General features: G+C 36.7%; 1 protein-coding gene across 1 annotated transcript; it reads right to left on the bottom strand.

Moving 5' to 3' along the window:
- NEDD1 (neural precursor cell expressed, developmentally down-regulated 1) lies at nucleotides 1-23,608 on the bottom strand. The gene is made up of 14 exons (XM_008636549.2): nucleotides 23,438-23,608; nucleotides 21,491-21,585; nucleotides 19,951-20,067; nucleotides 18,647-18,787; nucleotides 13,545-13,774; nucleotides 12,381-12,582; nucleotides 11,244-11,430; nucleotides 7,871-8,002; nucleotides 7,642-7,689; nucleotides 7,002-7,222; nucleotides 6,134-6,272; nucleotides 5,665-5,821; nucleotides 2,996-3,062; nucleotides 1-2,305 (listed from the first exon to the last, which is right to left on the bottom strand). The coding sequence occupies exons 1-14, from the start codon at nucleotides 23,571-23,573 to the stop codon at nucleotides 2,201-2,203; spliced, it is 1,977 nt and encodes a 658-aa protein (XP_008634771.1). The 5' UTR covers nucleotides 23,574-23,608; the 3' UTR covers nucleotides 1-2,200.

Genomic DNA, 23,608 nt, shown 5'->3' on the forward strand with positions numbered 1-23,608 from the left:
TTTTTCCTCAAAAAGGTTAAAACAAGCTTTATTTTAACATACAAATCAGATTGAGTACAAGGCAAAACATACCCTTATAGTGATAGGCAGAGTGGGTCTCCACACACCATGTGTAGCCACTTGCGCTACAGTAATCCTGAGATACGGACAAAAGCCCTAAAAATATTTTTAATCACTCTTGCTCTAGTCACTGCCATTTGGGAATTAAAAGCATTATACAGTTCTGAGTCAAGAAAACAAATTACCTACAAGCAAAATACCCAAGATACTTGTCTAATTCCCTGCTGTCATCCGGGTACACCAGCAAGAGCACTTGAAGAAACAAACCAAGAGACGGAAATATGCAAGGTTACTTCATTAACACTGGAAAGCACGTAGAAGAATGCTAAGATATTTTTGCTACCTTCAACTACTACTGTCTTCATGAACTGTGTAGTCTATAGGTCAAGCTTACATATCACATGAACTTACCATAGAGCTCTCTAGACTGTGTTAAGTTAGTAAAAAACCCCCAATGTTCTTTGCTTCCTTTCACTATGAAGTTATATGTAATATAGAAATATTTTTTAAAGCTTATAAAAGCAGTAGAACAGACATTTAAAGTCATTTTCCTAATATTAAAGGCTACTTGAACACCCTCATTTTGCGACAAGATGGTTTTTCATTGAATAACATTACAAAAAGGAAGTCTCTTTTTAAAAAAAAGGTAAGGAAAAGTTATAGACAGGTTTGGAGTTTTTCTTTTAGTTTTGCAACATATAAAAATAAGTTATACTATATAGTATGGCTTTCATTATTTATCTACTCATTTAGTAGAAGAGTGTCATCATGGATTTAAACACTAGATGTTGTAACTAATTAACCTGCCATGTTCTTCAGACTTCCTTTGAGTTTTGAATTTGTGAAAAGAAACAAGCAAGTATTAGAGGGAAAATTAAGAAGCCTCCAGAACAACTTAAATAGCACGAAGCACCTGTAGAAGTCGTCTTTCAGAAAAAAATTTAACTCACTTTAACATTTTAATTTAATTTTTAAAGAAATTTAAAATTTAAGATTAAATTAAATCTTCTTGGCAAAATAAAGGCCATGCCAAATATCCCACACGCTTCAACAGTCAGGACTTCACACTGAGCTTCATTTCAGAAATGTTTACACACCAGTATGATTATAATAATACACACTATTATGCTACTGAAGTAATGATCTCTCTTTAATGGCTGTTAATCATACAAGATAATAGATTTGTTAGGCAGCTATCTCAAGAAGGCCACAATAATGCTAACCAAGAAGACTCAAAATCGCAACAAAACTGCTCAGTATTAAGTGTTGTTCACTATGAATGGAAGGGGAGGTTGGGCACAAAAGGTGCTTGAGTCAACGACTGAAAGACCTCATTTACACATTGCCGCATTATTAATGGCTACATTATCAATATACTTACATTTTGAAGACTAAAGTTGCATTCAAATCAGACAAGCTATGACAACATTCAAATACATGTAAATAAAAAGAATTCTAATTCATAGCCAAAGTAATAACAAAAAATCTCATTGTGTAGTTGATGTAGCATTTGTTAGAACAACAAACTTATGAATTCAACAAGAAAGATTGTGGCACGAAATCTGGGAATATTTTCAAGCTCTAGTTTTACTCAGGACTGAAGAGTTGCCAGTTGAACGAACTTAACTGACTACTGTACTTTCCAACTCTTTGTAAACAAGACTCCGTGTTGTGCAAAAGAGGAGCTTTCGCTCCCCTTTTTCTTCAAGGAAAGTATCTGAAAGGCAAGCTGTAGTGATTGTTTCTGACAGCAGCAGAATAAAGAAGCAGATAGAAAAGTAGGTATATATAAAAAAGTTCTTACAGTAAAAGCATCTGTCCTGGTTTAATTTTGTTTATGAAAAGGCACTTTACATATTGCTAAAACTCCAATAATGTACTTGTCCTTTCAGTTTTTCTGTTAGACGGCTGCGTCTCAAGGTGGTTAGCATGAGGATGCAAATTTTCTTTATACAGTGCCTATCTGCTACAAATTTTATAATTACATATAGTATCTTACACCAGTTACTTAGAAGAACAGATTCATGTTCAAAATAATAGCAGGTCTTCAAACAATACTTCAATGATGATAGATGATCTGCCATAGACAACACATCACCTGTAGTGAGTTCATGCTAATAAAATTAGCAAAGTAAATTTTTCAGAAGTGAGTCCTCAGTCTTTTGTTTTCCTCTCGCAGTCTCTCAATTTCAGCTACTAAGCTTTCATTTACAGAGTATCTTTCAAGTAAAGCGTGCATTTCATTCTACAGAGAAGAAAAAAAGTCCCAATCAGTAGTAATAAAGTTAGTAACTCCAGTTTTACCCTACTGGCTTTCATATTTCTTTTGAAAATGAAATAATGCAGATAATTCTGTTTTTAAAAACTTCTGATAAGAAAAGTAAGATTTTCCTTTTTATGCTGACATACAGCATTTTGATCATTAATACATTAGTGAATATTTTATCAAAGGATATTTTGCAGTTCTTCAGGATGAGAATCTCCTAATGCAGGTTCCATTAAACGCTCAGTACTGAGACAAGGTCTTTTTAACGCAGATCAAAAGAACAAAGATTCATAAAAAGGTGAAGCTAAAGAATACAGAACAGCTCAGTATGCATATAGTACATACAAGTGAAGCTTTCTATTTGAATTCCATCTTTCTTCTCCTTACCCAGACTTTGGCCCTTTCCAAAGGACATCTCCATTTGTTTAAAACTCCTGAAATATGGAATTTATACCTACTCAATCCCCAGGTTCCCTTTATTAATCAATCAAACAAAAAACAATTTAACGGATTCCCATTCATACTTTCCCCCTCCATATCAAATCCTCCCTTTCTTGGTCTTAATAAATAAAATACATTTTCAGTTTTGAGAAAAGATTGATATTACCAAATTTGGTATTACCAAAATTGAAAAGTGAATACATTTCCCATCATGGTCTTTGTACGTACCAACTGCATATGGAATTGCTTGATCATCTCCAATTGCAAATTCACAATGTCTCGATGGCATGCTTCTCTGGGGGAAGAATTGCAAAAGGACAATGCTTAGACTTATTTAGGAACCAGTCTCTCTCCAACCCTCAGCACCCAAAACTTCACAATTCCTCACCTTCACTCCCAACGAGAGTCTAGAAACCCTTAGACCATGGAACATAATCCTCTACGACATATTTTTGGAATGCTTTTGTTGTGACATTGATTTTTTAAGTACCATTTTTTGAGCATACACAAAGATGTAGAACCTTTTAAGTTTAGAAACATAAACATATATACGGTGATATCAAGATTCTTTTTTCACTTGCAAACTATAAACTCCTTTTATTTTACCATTCAAAGCTGATTTTCAATCCCTTGATCACAAGCACCACAGAGAAAGATATTTATCTGTACTTGGAGATACACCTTTTCAGGACATAACTTTCAGCACCTTTTTGTAAAAGGGCCCAAAACATCAACTGTGGTAAGTGATACATTACCCTCAAGCCCATAGACAATTCCAGGTTAATCTGTGGACATGAATTCATTAATTCATGGACAACCATTCCACACTACAAAAGCCATGCTTGAAAATAGTCTCTGAACAGGAGACTAATACAGCAGTTCCAGATGCTGAGGAAGAACAAGGAGGACAGCTCACAAGTTCTTCCTGAAGAGTGCAGCACAGTGCAGTTATCTAGGACTGAGTACTGTGCTATAGGTACCACTAGCCTGACAAAGCAAGGTGTTTCTTAAGCGGATGCACACAGACCTTACTTCATTTTCCTTTCTTCAAACATACAGCAAACCCAAAGGGAATCTTCACTTTCTCTTTCCATAGATTATTGCGCTACAGAACTCCTACTGAAGGCAATCTTCTTTGAGTGTATCAAGTATAGATGCCAGCTAGCACCTTATAAATCCAAAGATAGAGGTTATCTCCCAAAGACCGGGAGATAAAGAAACAAACATCTTTTTGGAACCAAATTAATCATATATTATTCCTAGTCCTTTCCTAAAGGCCCAGGGCTTTTCCCCCCATTACTTGAGGAGGAATGAATTTCAGGCGAGGAAGAAAAAAAATCCTTTCTTTAGATTCCAGAGACTGAAAGGTAGTTACATCAATGAGAAGCTTGCAATAGTTCCCTTCCCTCTTACTGACTCCAGTACTAACAATCCTTTATGATCAGTTTAAATGTATCTGCAACTTACAACTGGGAAAGGGGCCAGCACACCTTTCCAGTCACTCCAGAAAGTATAGGTCAGAGGAAAAACACAGTATTTAAGGCTCCAGATCTCAGGTACTGGAAGTAAAAGACTGGCAAGCATAACTTCTAACTCTGGGATGCCTGAACACAGACTTTCAAGAAAACACATCTGCAATACATAGACTGCATTTTAAGTCACATCAGTTACAGGTTTTCATCAGATGCATGTTTATTGCCAAAAAATCCCAGGTGAGTTTTACCATATTATATTTATGTAAAGACATTAAATAACATCTGATGTATTTTTTCTGTTGGCAGATACAGAACAGCCATAGTACACAGACCTATTAAGATAGTTTTGCATTGCTTTTTGTCATCAAGACAGCAGCATTTCCCCTGCCCAGCAATTCTTCTCCTCTCCATCATCGCCATTCAACCTATTTCATCTTAAACATGGGTTGAGAAGTGATCCCCTAGATACGATTCTCTTAACTTCTTCACCTTCTTCAAACTCCACTCTAAATAGAACTGTGCTAATTTGAATTCTTTCAGAACACTTGGAATGTTGGTTGGATCCACAAAGTAATCTGACACCAACCATCACTTACAGCACAGACATTATTTCAATGCAAAGCTTCACCAGCAGAAATAAACACACACTGTTTTACCTTACACATGCCAAGCTAACAACAATCAAAGCCAACACAAGTCAACTGGCTACATCAAACTCTCCTCAGCATTGAAATTTCTCCAGCTGGGATAGGGAGATGAGCAACAAGGGAAAGAAAACAGCGCAAGGCTTCAGGAAAAGAGTAAGAACCTCGCCATGCAGACTACATTTACCACCTGAGAAATATTCACTCATTCTGGAAACGTCAGCAAAGTCATACACTGTCGGGTGGAGTCGCGGGAGACAAGCCTCACGGCATTGTGGTCAGCAAGTCTCGTTTATTGTAATAATCTACACATACTTATAGTACTACTAATTAGCTCATACATATTGCAAAAGCTGAGCTCCTTATTGGTGGGAGCTATTCCATGAGATCACTGTGGTCTTATCTTTTCTCTTCCATATGGTTTCTTTCAGCTTACTTATCTGGACTCACATCCTGTCATTTGTACAACTCCTTGCACAAGGATTTAGTATCCTTGCCAAGTCTGCATCTTTATCAATCCTACAGTGTCATCATGACCTTTGCTTTTTAGCCATTCTTCAGAAAGACTCTCAACAATACACCAACAGCCCTCGGAGGCATCAGTCTAATTAGTCATCAGAGCTATTAAAATCTAAGTTTCATACTTAGACTTTAAAACATAGGGCTATAAATGGTGTAATTTTCTAAACCAAAGAGAAATTTGTTAAGAGCAAATGCTGAAACATCCCATTAAGAAAACATGTCACTGAAAACAACAACACTGCATGAATACAAGTACCTGAAGTCATCCATTGTTTCTTGTATCATATTCTGAATGAAGTTTATTTGAATTGATGTCAGAGGTGCATTTGGTCTGCTACTCCCAATGGTTTCTGCTATTTTTTCTGACAACGAACTTGCAACTCCAGCACTGACAGGTGATGTTATCTTTGAACCTTTACAATTGAAAATAAAATATTGAGAACCCTCAAGACAAATAAAACCCCCTCATATTCTGCATTACCCTGATACTTTAAAAAAAATTTATTTATTTCATTAATTTTACCTCAAATATTGCTTGGTAAAAGAAACCTAAACAGATTTAGAATGAGTCTTTTCAGAGGCAACCAGAGACATTCTAGGAGGGCTGGCTCGATTTAAAGAATCGAGATCAGATGTTCTTTTTTTAATGCTAAGTCCATTTTATGAGATTTCAAATCAGCTTACAATCAACCACACCTAGAATTGGGCCAAAATTATCAACTTACTTGTTGAGGTAGTACCATTTACTGGTAGATCATATGCAGGATGGGCCTGAATATTCTTCATCAGTTTGTCATTTGCATCAGGAGTGGATGATGGTGAAGAACTTATAGGTTCTGTGCTTGATAAGCTTGATTTTGAAACCTGACAACAAAAATATTTTTTTCTTTTAAAGATGAAATCTACTTGATACAATTGTCTAATTGCATTTGAAGACTAAGTTTTCCAAAATGCACTTTCAAACATTTTTGCTTTTAGGAATCTACTCAGAAATACGTGCTTTTCATTTCCTAGCAAGATATCTGAAAAACTGATTGCTAAAACATTCCAAGTTGCCTCAAGTGGGCACATGGAAGCAAGTGCAAAAGGCGGGGGCCTCTTAATTTTCACATCAAAACTGCTGTGACTAAGTTATATCATTCCTAGCAAACTCAGACTTCTCAAGAGCAATACAAAAGTAGCAAAGCTCTGTGCAGAGGCATATTAAAGATATCTCAAGAAAAAGAGGGAGATTGAGAACAGGGAAAGAAGAGGGTGGAATTGATCTAACAAACAACAATCAATCATACTGGTGCAACCACCTAGTGATCCTTCTTGATTTTCTAGAAAAAAATCAAAATACTCCTCAGGCTACCTGTTTTGTTTCACGGAAACTTATGTAACTTGATCTTATTTAAGACAAACATACATTTATCTTCCATTGCTGAAGGCCAATTCACCTAATCACCTAATAAAAAAGGTTTTATGGATAAGTGTTAATAGTGTGTGAACAGAATTACAAAATAAAATTAGATGAGGCATTATTCAGGATTTTTTTCTTCAAGTAGTAACATTCTGTCAAGATTCTAAGAAGACCACTCATAACAAGAATACCTGCTTTAAGACTTCTTTAGATTCTTGTTTTCCAAGACTTATTTTCTTAGTGTCAGTCTCTGGATGTTCTTCTTCTTTAACTGGAGATCCCCCAAGTGCATGTAATGGGCTGGACTGTACCCCTTGTGCACTACTGCCCACTGGGTTTCTTTTTACTGGAAAGGCAGTGGTCGGCTGTGGGAGAAAATCCAAACCCACAAGGTAGGACTGGAAATCCAGGCCTAAAATGAAATGGGAAAGATGAAACACACAGGTCAATAAACACCCACACCAAATCTATCCCACAATTAAAATGCCTGCACACTCATACAAAACTGATTAACAAAAGAAATTGCCAAAAAATGCACCCCGCAAAAACTAAATCCTTAAATCCAACTTATGCTGCTACCATCCTTATAACAGTAAGAAAAAAAAGCAGGAAAAGCCTTTGTATATCACTATAAATTGTATAAAGGAAAAATACCAATCACTTTAGAACCATACTCTTGACTTCCTGCTACTGCCTCAACATGTCAAACAATTTCCAGAAAAGTTGTTTCAGTGTCTGCTTTCGTCATTTGCTTGTTTTCAATGGTATGAGAAAATCAGCATGTGAGAACTAGCACAGACCTCCAAAGGCCTATCACTGGCATATGCTTACCACTTCCTTTTCCTTGAGGATCTTCAGTCACTTTATTTGCAATAATATCTACAAAATAGCAGAACACAGAAGACAAATGAAGTGTTTATTTGTATCACTGCATCAAGTCCATAATCAAAGACGAATTTAAATATCAAGTAGGTACAGCAGTCAATAAGACCTAAATGACATTTTGTCACACTACATGCACACAAACGATGCCTTACAAATTTCAGTATTAGTAACTTACCATCTCTGACTGGAGAAAACACATCTCCTAAACTACTTCGACCCAAATCATCAAAGTTATTTAATTCAGCACTTTTCCCATGATCTGTTTCTTTAGATGGAATGACATCCAAGCTGGAACTATGGGGAAAACCTTCAAAACACAATAACGTTCAGTTAGTAATTGACCTTTTCCAAAAATAACATACATTATGGCTGAACAATCTCACACCAAGCATGACACCTGGCAAGTCCAATAAGCACTTGAGAACTGTCTGCGGATACCACTTACAGGGGCAATTTTAACTTCTTCATTTGGGCTGTCAACAAAGGTGACTACAACTTAAAGCTAAAGAGGAGGGTTGTAAAACTGGAGAACCCACCCATGTTCAGAGAAATCTATTATGATGGATGCGGCAATTTTATGCTGGATCAGGTGAAGTGAAAACTAGTGACTGCACCTTCTGCTAATAAGGTAACCACTTCCAGATGATAAAAATTAAAATTTGTTCTGCAAGAAGAGGAATTTGCTGTACTGGGGCCATTAAGCATTCCAAGAGAAAATATGTGAAACATCTTCTTTAAAGCTTTCCTAGTGCTAGTATATGCTCTGCTTATTTCTAATATTAGAAAATCAATTTATATATTCTAATAATAGAAAATTGAATTTGAGTTAAAATTGCAGACAAAAAAACCCCAACCAAACTTCTTCCTAGACCTTTCCCCACTTTACCCTCAAGCCCCATCCCTGACCCAATCCAGGGGGGAAAAAAAAGTTGGCTTTTGTATGCATGGTACTAAGGACAGTTGTCTGAAGAATGGAAGCATATCGTAAGTCAAAAAAATGCTCAGTAATTATTCAAACTACAGTTTTTAGAGAGGTTAATTAAACTGCTCAGACAACCACCAAAAAAACTTTCATAATTTCATAAAATGTTCATAAAACCTCTAAGTACTTCTCTATGTGGGATTACTTGCTCAAGTGATCCAAATATGACTGTGTGGGTTGTAGGAACCCAGAGTACAGAGAATATTTCTCTGCCTGTTTTGAAGGGTTCTACCCCCCTAGACAGCACTGTTTTTGACCTTTGTCCTTGGAAAAAATTGCCTATCCTCTGGGAAGAATTAGAACCTACACTGGTGTGAACTAGGTGATAGAATAAATATTATGTAAGATTGTCACAGGGTGAAAAATTTAGATGATTTGGGTTTGTTAATATAGTAAATAGATAAAAGCAAAAAACTTCAAAATGGAGGATTGTTGTTGTTCTCCAGACCTCCTTCTTCTTCTACTACTCCATATTCTGCAGTAGAAGTAGTTTGGGATGACTGGATAAAGAATTCCGCAGTTCCTGTCTACGTGACTAGATGATTTATTATACATTGGTGGAAAAGTAAAAATAATGTACGCTTTTAGTGACCATTGGTTAATTTACCTTTAAAAGACTGTGTAATCTTGATAATTGGGCATTCTCCTGCATTCTCTGCTCTGTGCTATGTCTGGGTCACATTAAGTGGTTCTATTTCTCTGATAAGGCTTAATAAACAACTATCTGAAAGCAGAGAAGGCCGATAGCCCCATTCGTCTCTCGGGCTCCTGGCAAAGACTCTAAAATTCTCCCCCAGCAGGGGAGGCATAATTACGGCACGGTCAGTGTCAGTGGGTGACCGCAATTGATCATGTCCAAGTATTTACCTTAAGTGGAACCTGAGTCATGTTTAAGATTTCACATTTAAATGTATTAATATATTAAATATAATATATAAAAATGTATTAATGTATTACATTTCCCTACTTCTTCAGATGTGTCAGTTGTGACACCAACACAGGATTGCAATTGCTAGTTAAGTAAATACTTGGTATACTGAGTCAAATTAGAGGTGCAATATCAACCTGTGCCAAAATTTAGAGGATCTACGTGGAGAAAGTGTAATGTAAAGTTGGGTCAAAATGTCTTGTGCACTTTTACACATTCCCAGTAATCTAAATGTAGTTAAGTACCTAAACCAGACAACAGTTGTTAAATAGGAGTTTATGGGAAGCCCGCTCAAAGTACATCCAAGTTTCTCACCACATTCTGACTTCATTTATACTTTTGTACCTTAAAACTACCTGTGGTAGAAAGCTTCCATTTTGTTTAAATACGCTATCAGATTACTTTGCTGAATGTCCCTTATTTCTCCAAAGTTAAGTCCCATAAACAGGTTCTAGAAGAAATTCCAGAGAACAAATGCCATTTGTGGTATCTCATCCATTCCCATTCTTAACCTTAAAGACCGTATCTTCTGGAGTATTCAGAGGTGTTTACTTTTAAAGTGAACACTCAGATTAGAAAACTGTTTTACTTGGTAAGCCTTTATTTTCTTAAAACATTTATGTATTATGCATGGTCCTCTTTAAGGGGTAACAGACATTACACCTTCAAATAAAGATAATAAATCATATGTTTTAACCAAAATAAAAATTTCACCATTCAGTAATGTTGATTAGCAGCACTTCTTGCATACACAGGAAACATTCTACTTCACATCATACTTTACTGCATACCCAAGGGAGGTCATTAATACACATGCCTACGTACTGCAGTGGCTTATTGCCTAATTACTGTTACTAAATGTATTTCTCCTTATTTTAAAAGGGAGGGGAAAAGTACTGTTGCATTAAAATGGATTGAGGATTTTTTTCAAGAATCAAACTAGCAGTGTCACTGATTTGATATTTTCAGAACTCTTGAATAAATAAAATTTTAAGAGTACATTTCACACAGTGGCAGAGTTTCGGAATGCTCAGAATTTTTACGAAGAACTTGTTAATTTCAGAGGCATAGATAGCAAGTACAGTTATACAACTAATCAGCCTTGCAACTATATTTAACATCTTTCCTACCATGTGATACTGGAATCATGCCTCTCACAAAAATACAGTTCAGTTGTCACTTGGGTTTTTGGACTAGGTTGGGTTTTTTTTTTCTCTGTGTTTTGCTTGCTTGTGGGGTTTTTTTTTTTTGGATGAGGTCTGTTACTCCTATTTGTTAACAGAATTACAAACCTTTAGCTCTGCATTCCAAGTAGAAATTGTATCAGTAACTACATTATGTACATAATCTACAAGAAGCCAGAATGCAAGAGATAGTCCCACAGTGCCACCACAATTATAAGACTTCACCTGTCTTAAGCTTATAGTAGGACCCAATTTACCTCCTACAGTCTCACAGCATGTGTTATGCAGTGGGGAGGGAAAAGAAGATGCAGATGTGCATGCATATGCACACAATACTTCCTAACAAATGCCCTTCCCTCAGTGAAATTTTTATACTGTAATGGTCAAAACACGAAACATTGCTTCCATCTTCACCATTATGCCAAATACTGTAAGAGTAGGAATACAAAATTACCTGTTTTCTCCTGAAAAATCTCTCCTCCCTTATTCTCATTAGTCAATGTAAGATGAGAGGAAACTGCTGCTGATGCTTGAGAGGCAATGTTTTTGATGCCAGTATTTTGAATTCCTCCAAGATTACTACCAGCTTTGACTTCTACTCTTTTGGACACAGGTTTATTTGAAGAACCTGTAAGGTTAGACTGAAGAAAAAATGGAACCAATTAAGATAATTTATTATGCCTTCAGCCAGAAGTAAAAATGTATCCCAATATACTTTCCTTTTTAAAAACAGCAAAAAAAATCAGTTCAAGTTGTAAAGGTTGCCTAGGCGATATGCCTTTATAAATATAAAAAAAAGGTACCTTAATGTAACTTCAAAGAGCATGGGAAACATTCGTATTATCATACAGATACCGTGAGGACCTTCACAAAGATAGCAACAGAATTTAACAGTGGAGTGACCTTGCATGAGTCAATTTTGATCCCAGGTTTAGACAATAGGAGAAATAAGGGATTACATTACTAGGGACTCCAAATTTTACAGGCATAGTTAACCACTAGCAGTAAGTGTACTAAAGGAGAAGGAAAGTCTCAGAGTGGTAAAGAATCCATTTCAAAGGTTCTCTCAGTGTCCATTAAATGAAAGCACAGGGTTTCTGGATACAGTAGAGCCTAATTAAGCCTTGAAAAAACCTCTTAAGTCTTCTCTATTATTTAGTTAACTTCTCCACTGTTTATATGTGCCAGCAAAAAGTCCATACAGAGGACACACAAAACATCTCAAGGTGAGCAGCCCTGTGTCTTCTCCTTAAGCGGAAGGGCCATTATAGACCTTTCTGCTACTGCCTACAAATGAACCTGAGGTGCTACAAACTGATCTGCAAAGGCAGCATATCCACACCAGAAAACCTAGAAGACTAAGTTCCACTTATTTCTACACTAAGGCTAGGAGTGGGGGGAATTCCAAATTAACAATACCTAAAGAGGCAGTTAAGACTAAGCAGTTTATAATTTCTGTGCTGGTATGATCTGATTTTGTTGGCATCTGTAATGCTTAGACAGTGAATGCTAACCTTTTTTTAGAACTTAAACTCATGCTTTGCTTTCATTAATTTGCATATTGAACAATAAAAAGGAAAGCTTTTTTTACCTTGGAAAAAGTGCTACTGAACTGAAGACGTATGCATTTCACACAGCCTTTGTGAGCAATAACTGTTTTCACTGGTGATGTCAGTTGTCTTAAGTCATACTGCCAGATCTTTCCCCGGGAACATCCTATAGCCAAAGTAGTACCATCAGGCATGAAGTCTACTGTGGTCAGAGGAAAATCAGCTACAATTGTTGTCAGTAACCTTCAAATATGAAAAAGGACAGGATGGATCTTTTAGAATTCAGAAGCTGGCCTTTTCTACACAGAATATCTAAAAGAAAAATATATATATATATATATCAAAGCTTTCATAATTCAGCTACAGGTCAGTAGTTCAACTTCCAATGCCAAGTAAATTCAGTGAACTATCTTAACACACAGTGGATTAGGTTTATACTAAGCATTCATGCTCAACAAGAAAAAAACTACATATGCCCCAAAAGACTTCATGGGGACAGGATCACATTACCTTCTTAATAGCAAACACCAACATTATTTACTGATATCATCATTTGCAGCAGCAATCATACTACATACATCCTCTCATCCTCTAGCTTTCCAAGCCTATCAACTCTACCCTTCCCACAGCTCTGGGAAGAACTTCAGGTCTTAGTTTGCATCCTTCTACTACACCTTTCCAAAATGCAAACAGACTCCTGCTTTTACTCAGCTAGAGTAAAGCACTACTCACGCTAAAACCAATGTCCCACGAAATCACTTGCCATCCTACCCTCTTACTACACAGTCCCCTCACCAATGTCCCATATTTCCTGCTTTTTCAGCCAATATTCTCCCCTATCTCAGCAGCTCTGTGCACCACAGTTACATCTTTTATCCTAACTAGAAAAGCAGGCTGTACTGTCCCTCACAGAGGTTAACTGCTCTGTATCAACAAGAAAAGCCCACACACAAGCACTGGGGAACATCACTCATAATCTGGGCTTCAATCAGTTCCCACACACCTTGGAGTTTTTTAATTGTTTGTTAACTTAAAAAGCAAAACAGATTATGGGGCAAGTTCTCCAGTAGCAATATGCCAACCACTTCAACCATTCTGAATGGGGGCTGAATGAATTATTTCATGTCATAATTCGGCACGTTTTTTCAGTTTATAAAACCCAAATAACGAATCTTCTAAAATCAAAAGGTCTTTCATATACTCACTTTTTACTTAAAGTGTCATAGAGAATAATTCTTTTATCCAAACCCACAGTTACAAGCAGCAGCTTATTGACTGGAGAAAAGCAGATTTCTGAGGCTGGTGCTTTATGAGTATTTTCAAAATTATGATATGGGTTCTGGCTATTTACATCCCAGAGAGTTACATTTCCACTGTCAGAAACAGTGCCCAGCAAGGATTTCTTAAAGGATGAATATTTCAAGTGTCGAATAGGCTGTAAAACAGACATAAAAATGAATTTTAATACCAATATTAAACACGATATTAAATTATTTTCTAAAGACACAAACAGATGAGGAATACGAAGTTAAAGTAGTCTACAAAGGCTTCCAACTCTGAAACACAAATAGTAAAACCGGAAAAATTAATTTTCCATTACAATACCATTTTTGGTATCAGAGGGGCAGACTTTTTTTACTATTATGGGGTACCATATGTGCTGATCAGCAAAATTAAGGACAAGAAAAGGAAACTTCTCTAAAAATTTCTCAATTTTTCAGCAATTATCAGCCTTCATACAAAAAAAAAGAATCACACTTCATCTCAAATTAAAGGAGTGAAAAGGTACATTATTTCACCAACTAGTCTTCTGCCAAGAATGTTCAACTTAATTCCCCTTCACTGATTTGAGGTACTTGGATATAAGCCAATTTGATAAGACACAGATTCCAGAGTTAAGCAAGTATGTAGGTCCTGCAGAACAGACTTCAACCTGGGGACTAAAACCACAGTAGAGAATAACATGCGTGGTTTATCACACGCAGCCTCGCTATCACAGAACCAGGTAATCCAGGAATTTTACTTGCCTTTCAGAAAATATACTTCATTTCCACCACATTGCTTCAGAGGATGTTTCAGAAGCTCACTGCTCTAATTCTAAATTACAGTACTCAATTTCCTGATTAATTTTACTTATGATCCATCTGCACCTATTCACTCCTGTCACCATAATGCCCTTACACTTAAAACTGTTTCCAAACTCCCCAGTGCCGCTTTCCCCTGTTTGAATGAACAGCAACCTCACCTTCCTTCAGGCTTTATTTTCCTATATAAAAAATAAGTGAGAAAGTCCCCCAGGACTGGTTTTCCAGTACCATCAGTCTCTTTGCAACTCTCCCAGTAAGAATCTGTCTTGAATATGGACAACTAAAATCTTTTATGATCCTCAAAATATTTTGCTACTGTCTTTGCAACAGCAGTAACGCTTCATCCATTTTATACTGTAAATACCCGCCCTGAAATATCCTAGATTGCATTTTCTTTTTTGAGTCTGTTTCACTCATCGTCATTTTATATTAAGAAATCCAACGCCTTCTTTCCCTCAGGAATTTTGAAATCCTACTCTAAAAAGAAGAGCCTCGGTTATCCCCCCACTTTCTACTCTGTCACAGTTATTCCCGTGTCTATAATTTCAATCATTTTTGGATACTGATACAACCCTCTCTTATGGGCAAATGCCTTCCCACTGGGTTTCATCATAGGTCTACTTAGAGTCACACAATCGCTTCCCTGGGCAGCCTGCTCCAATGCCTCACTACCCTTTCAGAGAAGAATTTTGTCCTAAAATCCAATCTAAACTGGTGCAACTTGAGACCATTTTCTCTTCTCCTATTACTTGTCACCTGTGAGAAGAGACTAACCCCCACCTTGCTAGTACCTATTTTTCAGGCAGTTGTAGAGAGCAATAAGGTCCCCCCTGTGCCTCCTTTTCTCCAGGCTGAACAACCCCAGCTCCCTCAGCTGCTCCTCAAAAGACCTGTGCTCCAGACCCTTCCCCAGTTTTGTTGACCTTACTTCTACTATCATAAGCACTACTGAAACTATTAAACAAGATAGATAACGAAAGAAAATATTTGTTTGATTTATCAATGTAAAGAGTTTCCTACCCATCCTCTCTAGTATTTTCTCACAAAGCACTGAATCAAGTACTTTACTCAAGTCCAGTCCAATGAGTGCTCTTATATTTTATTTGCCTGAAACTGCTCTCAAAAAGCTATTGTTTCATTCTGGCATAGACCACACCACAATACATTGTACTGGCCTTTATCCTATTTCTGTCTTTAACTTCATTTTAATGGAAATACGTGTTGCTTCATATTCTTCCAGCATCATTTCCAGCACTTGTATTGCATGTCTTGCTGGACACCAAATTGCTTCAACCTGCTTTAAAGAGGTGGCACTTTCAACTGCATATTCAAATAGGAATGAGTATGACTCCTCATCATTAATATGGTCCTCTACTGGACACAATGGAGACATTTTTATCATAATTTTTCTGTTTATTTACATTGAAAAAAATACTGAGAGATTCAGGAGTAACAGCTTCAATTACAAACAGGATCTACATGTGAAACATTCCTGACTCTCACATTTCTCTCAATTCTTCACCTCCAAATACCTTCCCCTTTACTGCTCTGGCATCTGTTCATGTTTAATTTTCTCACTCCTGTCCTTCTGCCCACCAAGATTACTCTCTTCTAGCTCTTATCAAACCTCCCTTCCTATCCTACCAAGTTGGCCATTTCCTTTTCTCCTTTATCCTTTTAATCTCACAGGTCTCGGCAAGTTCTCCATTTTCTTTCATATGCCTACATTCCCCATATTACCACTGCTCCCCACTTCAGCAACATTTCAGTATATGGAGTGGCCAGAATCCATCACACTCCTTTACAAATCAGCCAGCTGTTCAAACAGCTGAACTAAATCCTGTTGCTAGGAGAATTGCATCAGGCAGTGAAGACTTGAACAAACATTACATTTTGAAACAAACCTTAATTTATCCTCCCAACAGCAGGCAGATAAGAATCTGGTAGTCTAAATGAATGCCAATAGCAAAGACAAATTACGGGATCTGCAAACAACTCTGTGCAAGAACTCAATTCTAATAAAACACAAAGGTGTTTCTAAATTAAAATCAATTAACAGAATATAGGCCAATGCTCCTACAAAAAGAATTTTGTTTAAAGACACAGAAAGCACGGCAGCCTTGGGCTATTCTGCTACTTGTAGAATCTACACAACATGAGAAATTAACTGGCAAGGTAACTACATTCCACCATGCTGAATCAAACACAGACAAGCTAAAATTTATAAGGTTAGTTAGACTTCACATTCCTCAATTCTAAAAAAAGTTACTATGGAGTGGTGACCCTTCCTAAGTCAGACAACTAGTGCCAGGATCAAACAGTATAATACACTGTTTATCTATTCAAGTTTATTCTTAAGGAAACCTGGCCCCTAAGCTATAAATCAAGTAAAAGCTTTTTAAATTTAACAGAATTACACAAGTCTTCAGATATTTGCTCCACTGCAGAACCAATCCTTTGATTCTCCAATTAAAACCCAAAACAACAATAAAGCCATTTCTGCACATAAAAGTAAAGACCATTTTTAGGATCGAAGGCAAGCTGGTAAACTGGGACATCCAACTAGCCAACTCATTACAAAATCACAGCTCAATTCCATTTTAAATTAAAGCTATAATCAAATAACTGCTCTCCCTAAGAAAATGTTATAGACCTTTCAGAATGTGAACAGGAGCTCTTTGTTTGCAATTACTTTAACACATCAAATAGCTTTATCCATCCTAAAGGTCACTCAGCTTTGCAGCAGACCTCTTGATTTCATCTGACAAAGTAGTTATTCATGGCATCTCTCCTACTCCTAATCACTTTTTGCGGAAAGAACTGAATATATCAAACAGGTTCATGCAAATCATCCTCACAAGAATTTCTTTATTTTCCAATTAACTTGCAGCATAGTCCTCGCTCTGGATATTCACCTCAGCTGCATAATCCAGCCATGGCCTCCCTGTAGCTCCTGCCTCACATCCACATTCTTCATAAGACCGTAACAATCAAATCAGAAAAATGACCTGACTGTATAGATGGATTTTTAAGATCAAACCAAGTATGAAGTACAATTTTGCTTCAACACAAGTATGGGATTGGCAATGGATCAAAGACACTGCAGCACCTAAGAGCAGAGATAGTTTAAATTTAACAGAGATTTTTCATCAGAAAGTATACCATAATTCCCAAGATGCTATGAGATTGAAAGAGATTTTTCACCAAGTTATACTGTTCGTGCTAGACAGGAGAAAAATTTAATTTGACACTATCTGCAATCTAAGACTGAAAAAGCTGTTGCAGTAACACAAAAGGAATAAGTCACAACTTCAATATTCCTCGCAACATTAAAGGTCAGGTTTAGGACCAAAGCAACAGTTCTGCATCCCCTAGGCAGCTCCTACCTCTGTAAAAATGATTCAGTAAAAAACGAAAGCATGTCTAGAACTCAAACACATGGCTATCCCTAAGACAAGACAATTCTCACTAAGAGCACACAGTGGAATTCCCAATGGGACAACACAGCTCATTTACTACTGCAAATGCTCATATCAAGGGAATTCCCCTTGTCATACCCACTAATTCTTTTAATATCTTTTGAGTCTGCAGAAAGGAATTACAGTGGCAAACCCTACCAAGGTCCTGAAGTAGTACATATGCTTTGTATTTGTCTTGTGCACAATCTTCCTTCAAACTAGTTCTCCCAAATATTAACTAAACAGCTAAGTAGGTAAGATAAAACCTCATTACTTTTCTCCTTGAGCAGCTGTGCAATTTTAATCTCCATATTAAATAAACTTATTTCCAAATACAGGCCTGTATTCACCCCTACCATACAGATAGGTTTGAATAAGTTAGAACCCAGGCTACATGATCTTTGCCCTTTGCAACAATATCATCGAGTCGTGAGTTGAAATCCTGCTTTGGTTTGTAAAACCAACTGTGCTTTAATCAGTTCTAAGATGTCTAAAAGTTTGTTCTTGAGGAACCAGTGTCTACAAGTAAAATTTGCTCTAACCTGTATAGAAATTAAGGCACTTGAAAAGTTTGTATTTCGATGCTACCTATTATTTAAGGCTATAATGCACACAGTGGCCTGCTTTTTCCTTTCCTTAAGGGCACTCTTAAAAATTAAAATGAAACAGAGTAACAAAACTTAAAAGCTCTTGATATGTACTCTCAATTTCTAAAGACTGTGAATTAAGCTTAATACCTGAAAGGAACTTAACACAGCCTACCTGTCTGCTGCCATAACCAAAAGGAGTACTTGACAAATTGGTGGTAACACTGTGCAGGATGATTTCACCACTCAAAGATCCAGAAACAATGTAGCCATCATTCCAATTATATGCAACACACGTGACTTCATCTTTATGATCCTGCGGGAAAGGGAGGTTAGAGAGAGAGAGTTAGACATTCTTCCTAATTTATGCTTTTGCAAAAAAACTTCAGCTTGATTTTTTATGACCATCTGTAACATTTTAAAAGATTTAAGAGTTGTTATGAAATATCACAGAAAGCAGCAGCAAAACATACCAAAGATCAATCATAACCACTCTCTGATTGTTTGCATTAGGTGGTTTTAATAAATTAGTAAAGATCATCATGTAGTTATACACAATATTTTAACAGGACAACCACAGAGATATTTACCACAGGTGTTATGAACATTATTTTTCAAGTAAAGTCTCCCAGAAACCAGTGATATTTGAATACATTTTCTGTTTATGTGATGTGCTACTGCCAACTTCCCCTTCTGACGCCTTTAGCATTAACACACGTATCTACCAACTAGCTTTTCAGTAGTCATTTGCAGTGATGATATTCTGTATAATGAACGTATTATTAGTTCCCTATATTCCTATATAGGGGAAGAAAATCGAGTACTTCTAACCCAAAAGGTAGGAATAGATATTTAAAGTAATGTATTGGCTACCTAGCAGTTTTGTTTCAAACTGTAAGTCCAAGGAAAAAATGTATAAATCAAAGCTGAAGTTTCATAGCCTCTTAAAACAGTGGTGCTAAATAAGGGCAAACCACTGCTTAAGGCATCTGGGAAAGATACTAAGCCATCCTAAGTTTTGTGCATCATAAAAACGTTTTAGAGAATTCATACTGGATCAGTTAGAAGAAAACCATCTCCCAGTTTTGCACAACATTAGTTCTGCTACAGTACTCTACAAATACAGAAGTGTTTTCTCACTTGACATACTAGAAACAGCAATTACCTGGAATGCAACTCCTGGAAAAAAATCCCCATCAGACAATATCAATAAAAATTTGCAAAATAAGAAGTCTATTCTGAAAATTTAAGCACATAAAAGTATAGAATTGTACTCTGAAAACACCAAGTTACCTATGTTTGTTAAATTTGCTACTTACAGCTCATAAAGAACACAAACTTCAACAAGACCCAGATGTGTGCTAGCTCCTATCTGTGACCTTGATACTACAGACACCAGACTTAGAAAAAGTGTATTTTTTACAGTTGGCAGCAAAACCTGGGAGTGGAAAGCTGCAGTTCTTCCTCAGCCAAACTTACCTTTAGGCTGCGGTAAATCTTTCTGGACTTCAAATCCCAGATATTAACTGTGTTGTCAAGGCCTCCACTGACAACATGTGAAGAACTAGAATTCAAGCTCACACATGTCTGTTTTGCCTAATGGAGAAAGAAGAAAAAAGTATGTTAAAGATAATTAAGGGATTTATTCAAATCTACTTAAAAGCATATTGATGTGTGTTTTCATTTTCACCAGCACGAATAGTCCCACTGACAGACCCTTTCATACTCTACAGCCATTTCCCATCAAAAGGCACTTAAAATCCAGTCCAGTTTGGACATACATTTAATATACTTTAAAATGTAAGCATATTAATTAATAAACCCTCAAATGCTCGCATTTCCCCATTCCCATTTAAAATTTTTTGGCACTTTTTCCTCCAATATGCATTTTCCCTTTAAATTATAGCTCCATAAAGTGCAATCATAGTCTTTTATTCAGATACTGAGGTTTTTTTAAAAAAAAGTCCTAAGTTAAGGAAAAAAAATTCTTTAGAAGAAAATCAAGAAGTTGCCTAAGTTACATACTTCACATTCCCTAAACATTACAGGGAATATTATAGCAGCAAACCTCATAATTTGGTCAAGTGATTCTTTTTAAAATAATCACTGAAGTACCAGCTTTTGAAAAAAAAAATGTCAATCTTAGTGATAGGCCTACATTGAGGACAAATTATTATTCAGTTCCATCAAGTTGAAAATTCACTTTTAAGTTCTCAAGATTTAACTGAAGAAAAAACAAGTCCATCTAATTATTGACATGGTAAAATTGCAAGGAATTGCATCAGTTATAGATCAAATTCAGTGAAATCTTCAGGACAAACGCTCCACCTTTGAAGAGTTTTCAGCACCCTAAAAGCAAGGTTTGAACAACTTTTCAGAAAATTTCCAGTCCAAATTAGCATTACAACAGATATCCAAGGAGAATAATTACAATGGTTTAGAACACTAACAAGCTATTTAAGTGACCATGTGAAGAGACTCATCTAAAACTAAGCCCAGCTTTTTGAAGTGCCCCACTTCCATTTAACAGAGGAAAAAAAAAAAAAAAAAAAAAAAAAAAAAAAAAAAAGCCTTGAACACAACACACATTCTCATGTTTCTTGCAATTCCAGAAGCTGGCATATGTACGCTCCAAGAACAACCTCTACATAGACTCCAGTGTTTCCCAGGTGCAATTCATAGGCATGCACAATACTGCCAGTTCAAGCTGGAAAATGAGTTCAAACTTGAGCTCTAGTCTATCTCCTATACGTCAGATCACATCTGAACCACCAACTGCCTCAAGTGATCATATTTGAATAACTGCATCTGTATCTTCTTACTGACAGAACTGCTTTAAAAGCACGATTGCCCCCACTCTTTATATGTGTTCAACAATACACAAGGAAATGTTTTTCCATATGTGTCAATTCTAACAACACTAGAATTAAACTGATGCCAATATGCAGAACAGATGTGAGACACACAGGATACAAAGTGAAGTGGGGAAAAATAAGGGAAAAGCATTACTCATACTTACTCCTTCAGCTATTTCGAAGAGTGGAACAGGTTTGCTTTTACAGCTTGAAACAACTATTTTATCACCAGCAGCAGAAGCAGTGGCCAGGTATCTATCTTTGTCACAAGTTAAGGAGCATAATTGTGGGATACTGGTGATTAATAAAAGCAACAGGAAGTTTCCCTTATTGAACAGAAGACAGATTGGCTAAACAGTCTAAAGGACTGTACCTTGAAGGGACCTAGAAACAGAAACATAAGGCTACTTTCTAAGCTTTCATTAAGAAGCTCTTGAATTAACTGCAGCCCTTACTTGCCAATGCAAGAGAGCAGTTTCTTTGAGAGAAAAGACAAGAAATATCTGCCAGGTATTACTTAAGAGCTCTTTACCACTAAGGCAGCTTATCCAGTCCACAGTTCTGTTTCCCCACACCCCCAAGTAAGAGCCCCATTTGTCACTAGTTCAAAGGAATGTCTGTTGCTCTTAGTAGCCTATGGATTTAAAGAATGGTCCTGGTCATGACAAATGTTAAGACTACTTCACCATACAGTTCCTAGAGTACAATGAGCAGTTGCTAATTTCTCCCACTCTGTACTGAGAAAAGAAAAACAAAAGGCCAAAAAGGACCTTTTATGAAAGCAAGTACCCCTAAGTAATAGGAACATTTATAGAACTACAGAGCAGGGAGACTGCACCTGCACTGCCACCAAACAAATTGATTAATCATTTAGTCTCCAGGCCAATGCCCATTATGATTTTGTACTTGCTCATTTAAGAATAATACAGGTTAATTGCCTGGATTTAACACAAGAGAACCATTAGGTAGTGCTTGCTATTGCTTTCACCATTTTAAGGCACTTTTTCAGACTTTTACAAAACTATGCAGAACCTAAACTAATGCTTTATCCCTAACAAGTTGACAAGTTTATAAAGGAAGGTCCTTCATTGTTTCAGTTTTGGGAGATGAAGAGGAGACTTGGTAGCAGAAAGCATTTAAGACAGACTGTCTACAGATAAAGTTTACCAAACACATACAAGTGTGTATGCATATACATGAAAACATATCTGTGCTTCATATTCTCTGAAAGCTCCATAGCTAAAACATGTATTTGTGTGCCAATTGGTGTCACTTTTTTCTCATACATTGACTTAGAGGACAGATATTCAGAACTTGCAGTTGCTATGTGCCAGCATCCTGTCCTCCTTCTACATCAAGACGAGGCACCACCACCTTCTTCTGTAACAGCCATACAAGCTGTTCATCTGACAGCCCTCTGAGATTTTTCACACGTTCATCCAACACTTGGCCCCTCATATCATTATCCTAGAACTGGCTTCCAAGTCAGAGGTGAAAGACCTAAATGGGTCAGATCTATTTTGATGATAAACCACCACCATCCTATGGATGTTTTCCTACACAGCCAACGCCTTTGTGCTTCCTCTCCAAATGCTACAAGCAATGGAAAGAAAACCACTGCCTACAGGGTTAGAGGTAAGCGTACACTATCAAAGACTATCAAAATCAACAAGAAGCTGCCCCAGGAAAAAAAAAATCTTTGATTACAATTTTCCTCACTACACTATGTACAGAATTTTACTACACTAGCAATTGCTTTGTTCAAGTTTGTCAGTTAATTAAGCACTGTCTTAAAAGCAAGTATCATAATCAACTACTGAAGAAACAAATGAGTAAGCTTTACAGTTGGCAGGCAATTCAGGCATATTATAGCCATTAGAAAAGCGTGGGCTCCTAAGAGAAAAGAAGCTTCTTCAGAATTATTTACCATCATGAACTGATTCTGTAAATCCCTTCAACACGGGGAACCACAAAATACATACCAATTTTTTTATATGAGACTTCAAAACGCATCAGGTCTGTGTTTTACAAACACTTTAGTAAAAAAAGAAAAAAACCACTGGAATTTTGCAGAACACCCACAAAAATATGGCTGAAACTGTAAAGGATACTATTGCTGGCCCAGCACAGTGAACTGACTGGATGTGAGGGCGTATGTGGGTTGAACTGCTCCACCACAGTTAGAGTTGAGGAATCCCATATTTTAATGTCATCTCCTGATGAGGCAAAACGTATGCTTTCTTGCATGGCTGCACCTGTTTTGGCAGAAATAAATAAGTGAA

The sequence above is a fragment of the Corvus brachyrhynchos genome, unplaced genomic scaffold (assembly GCF_000691975.1).
Source record: "Corvus brachyrhynchos isolate BGI_N302 unplaced genomic scaffold, ASM69197v1 scaffold56, whole genome shotgun sequence".
In the NCBI taxonomy this organism is placed as follows: domain Eukaryota; kingdom Metazoa; phylum Chordata; class Aves; order Passeriformes; family Corvidae; genus Corvus; species Corvus brachyrhynchos.

What these genes read in the sequence shown, in the direction of transcription:
- NEDD1 (XM_008636549.2), bottom strand. Translation starts at nt 23,573, where the DNA reads ATGCAAGAAAGCATACGTTTTGCCTCATCAGGAGATGACATTAAAATA. An exon ending in TATGACACTTTAAGTAAAAA is followed by an intron (nt 12,583 to 13,544) that starts GTGAGTATATGA and finishes TCATATTTGAAG; the next exon opens with GTTACTGACAACAATTGTAG. An exon ending in CTAAAGAAGTCTTAAAGCAG is followed by an intron (nt 6,273 to 7,001) that starts GTATTCTTGTTA and finishes TTTTGTTGTCAG; the next exon opens with GTTTCAAAATCAAGCTTATC.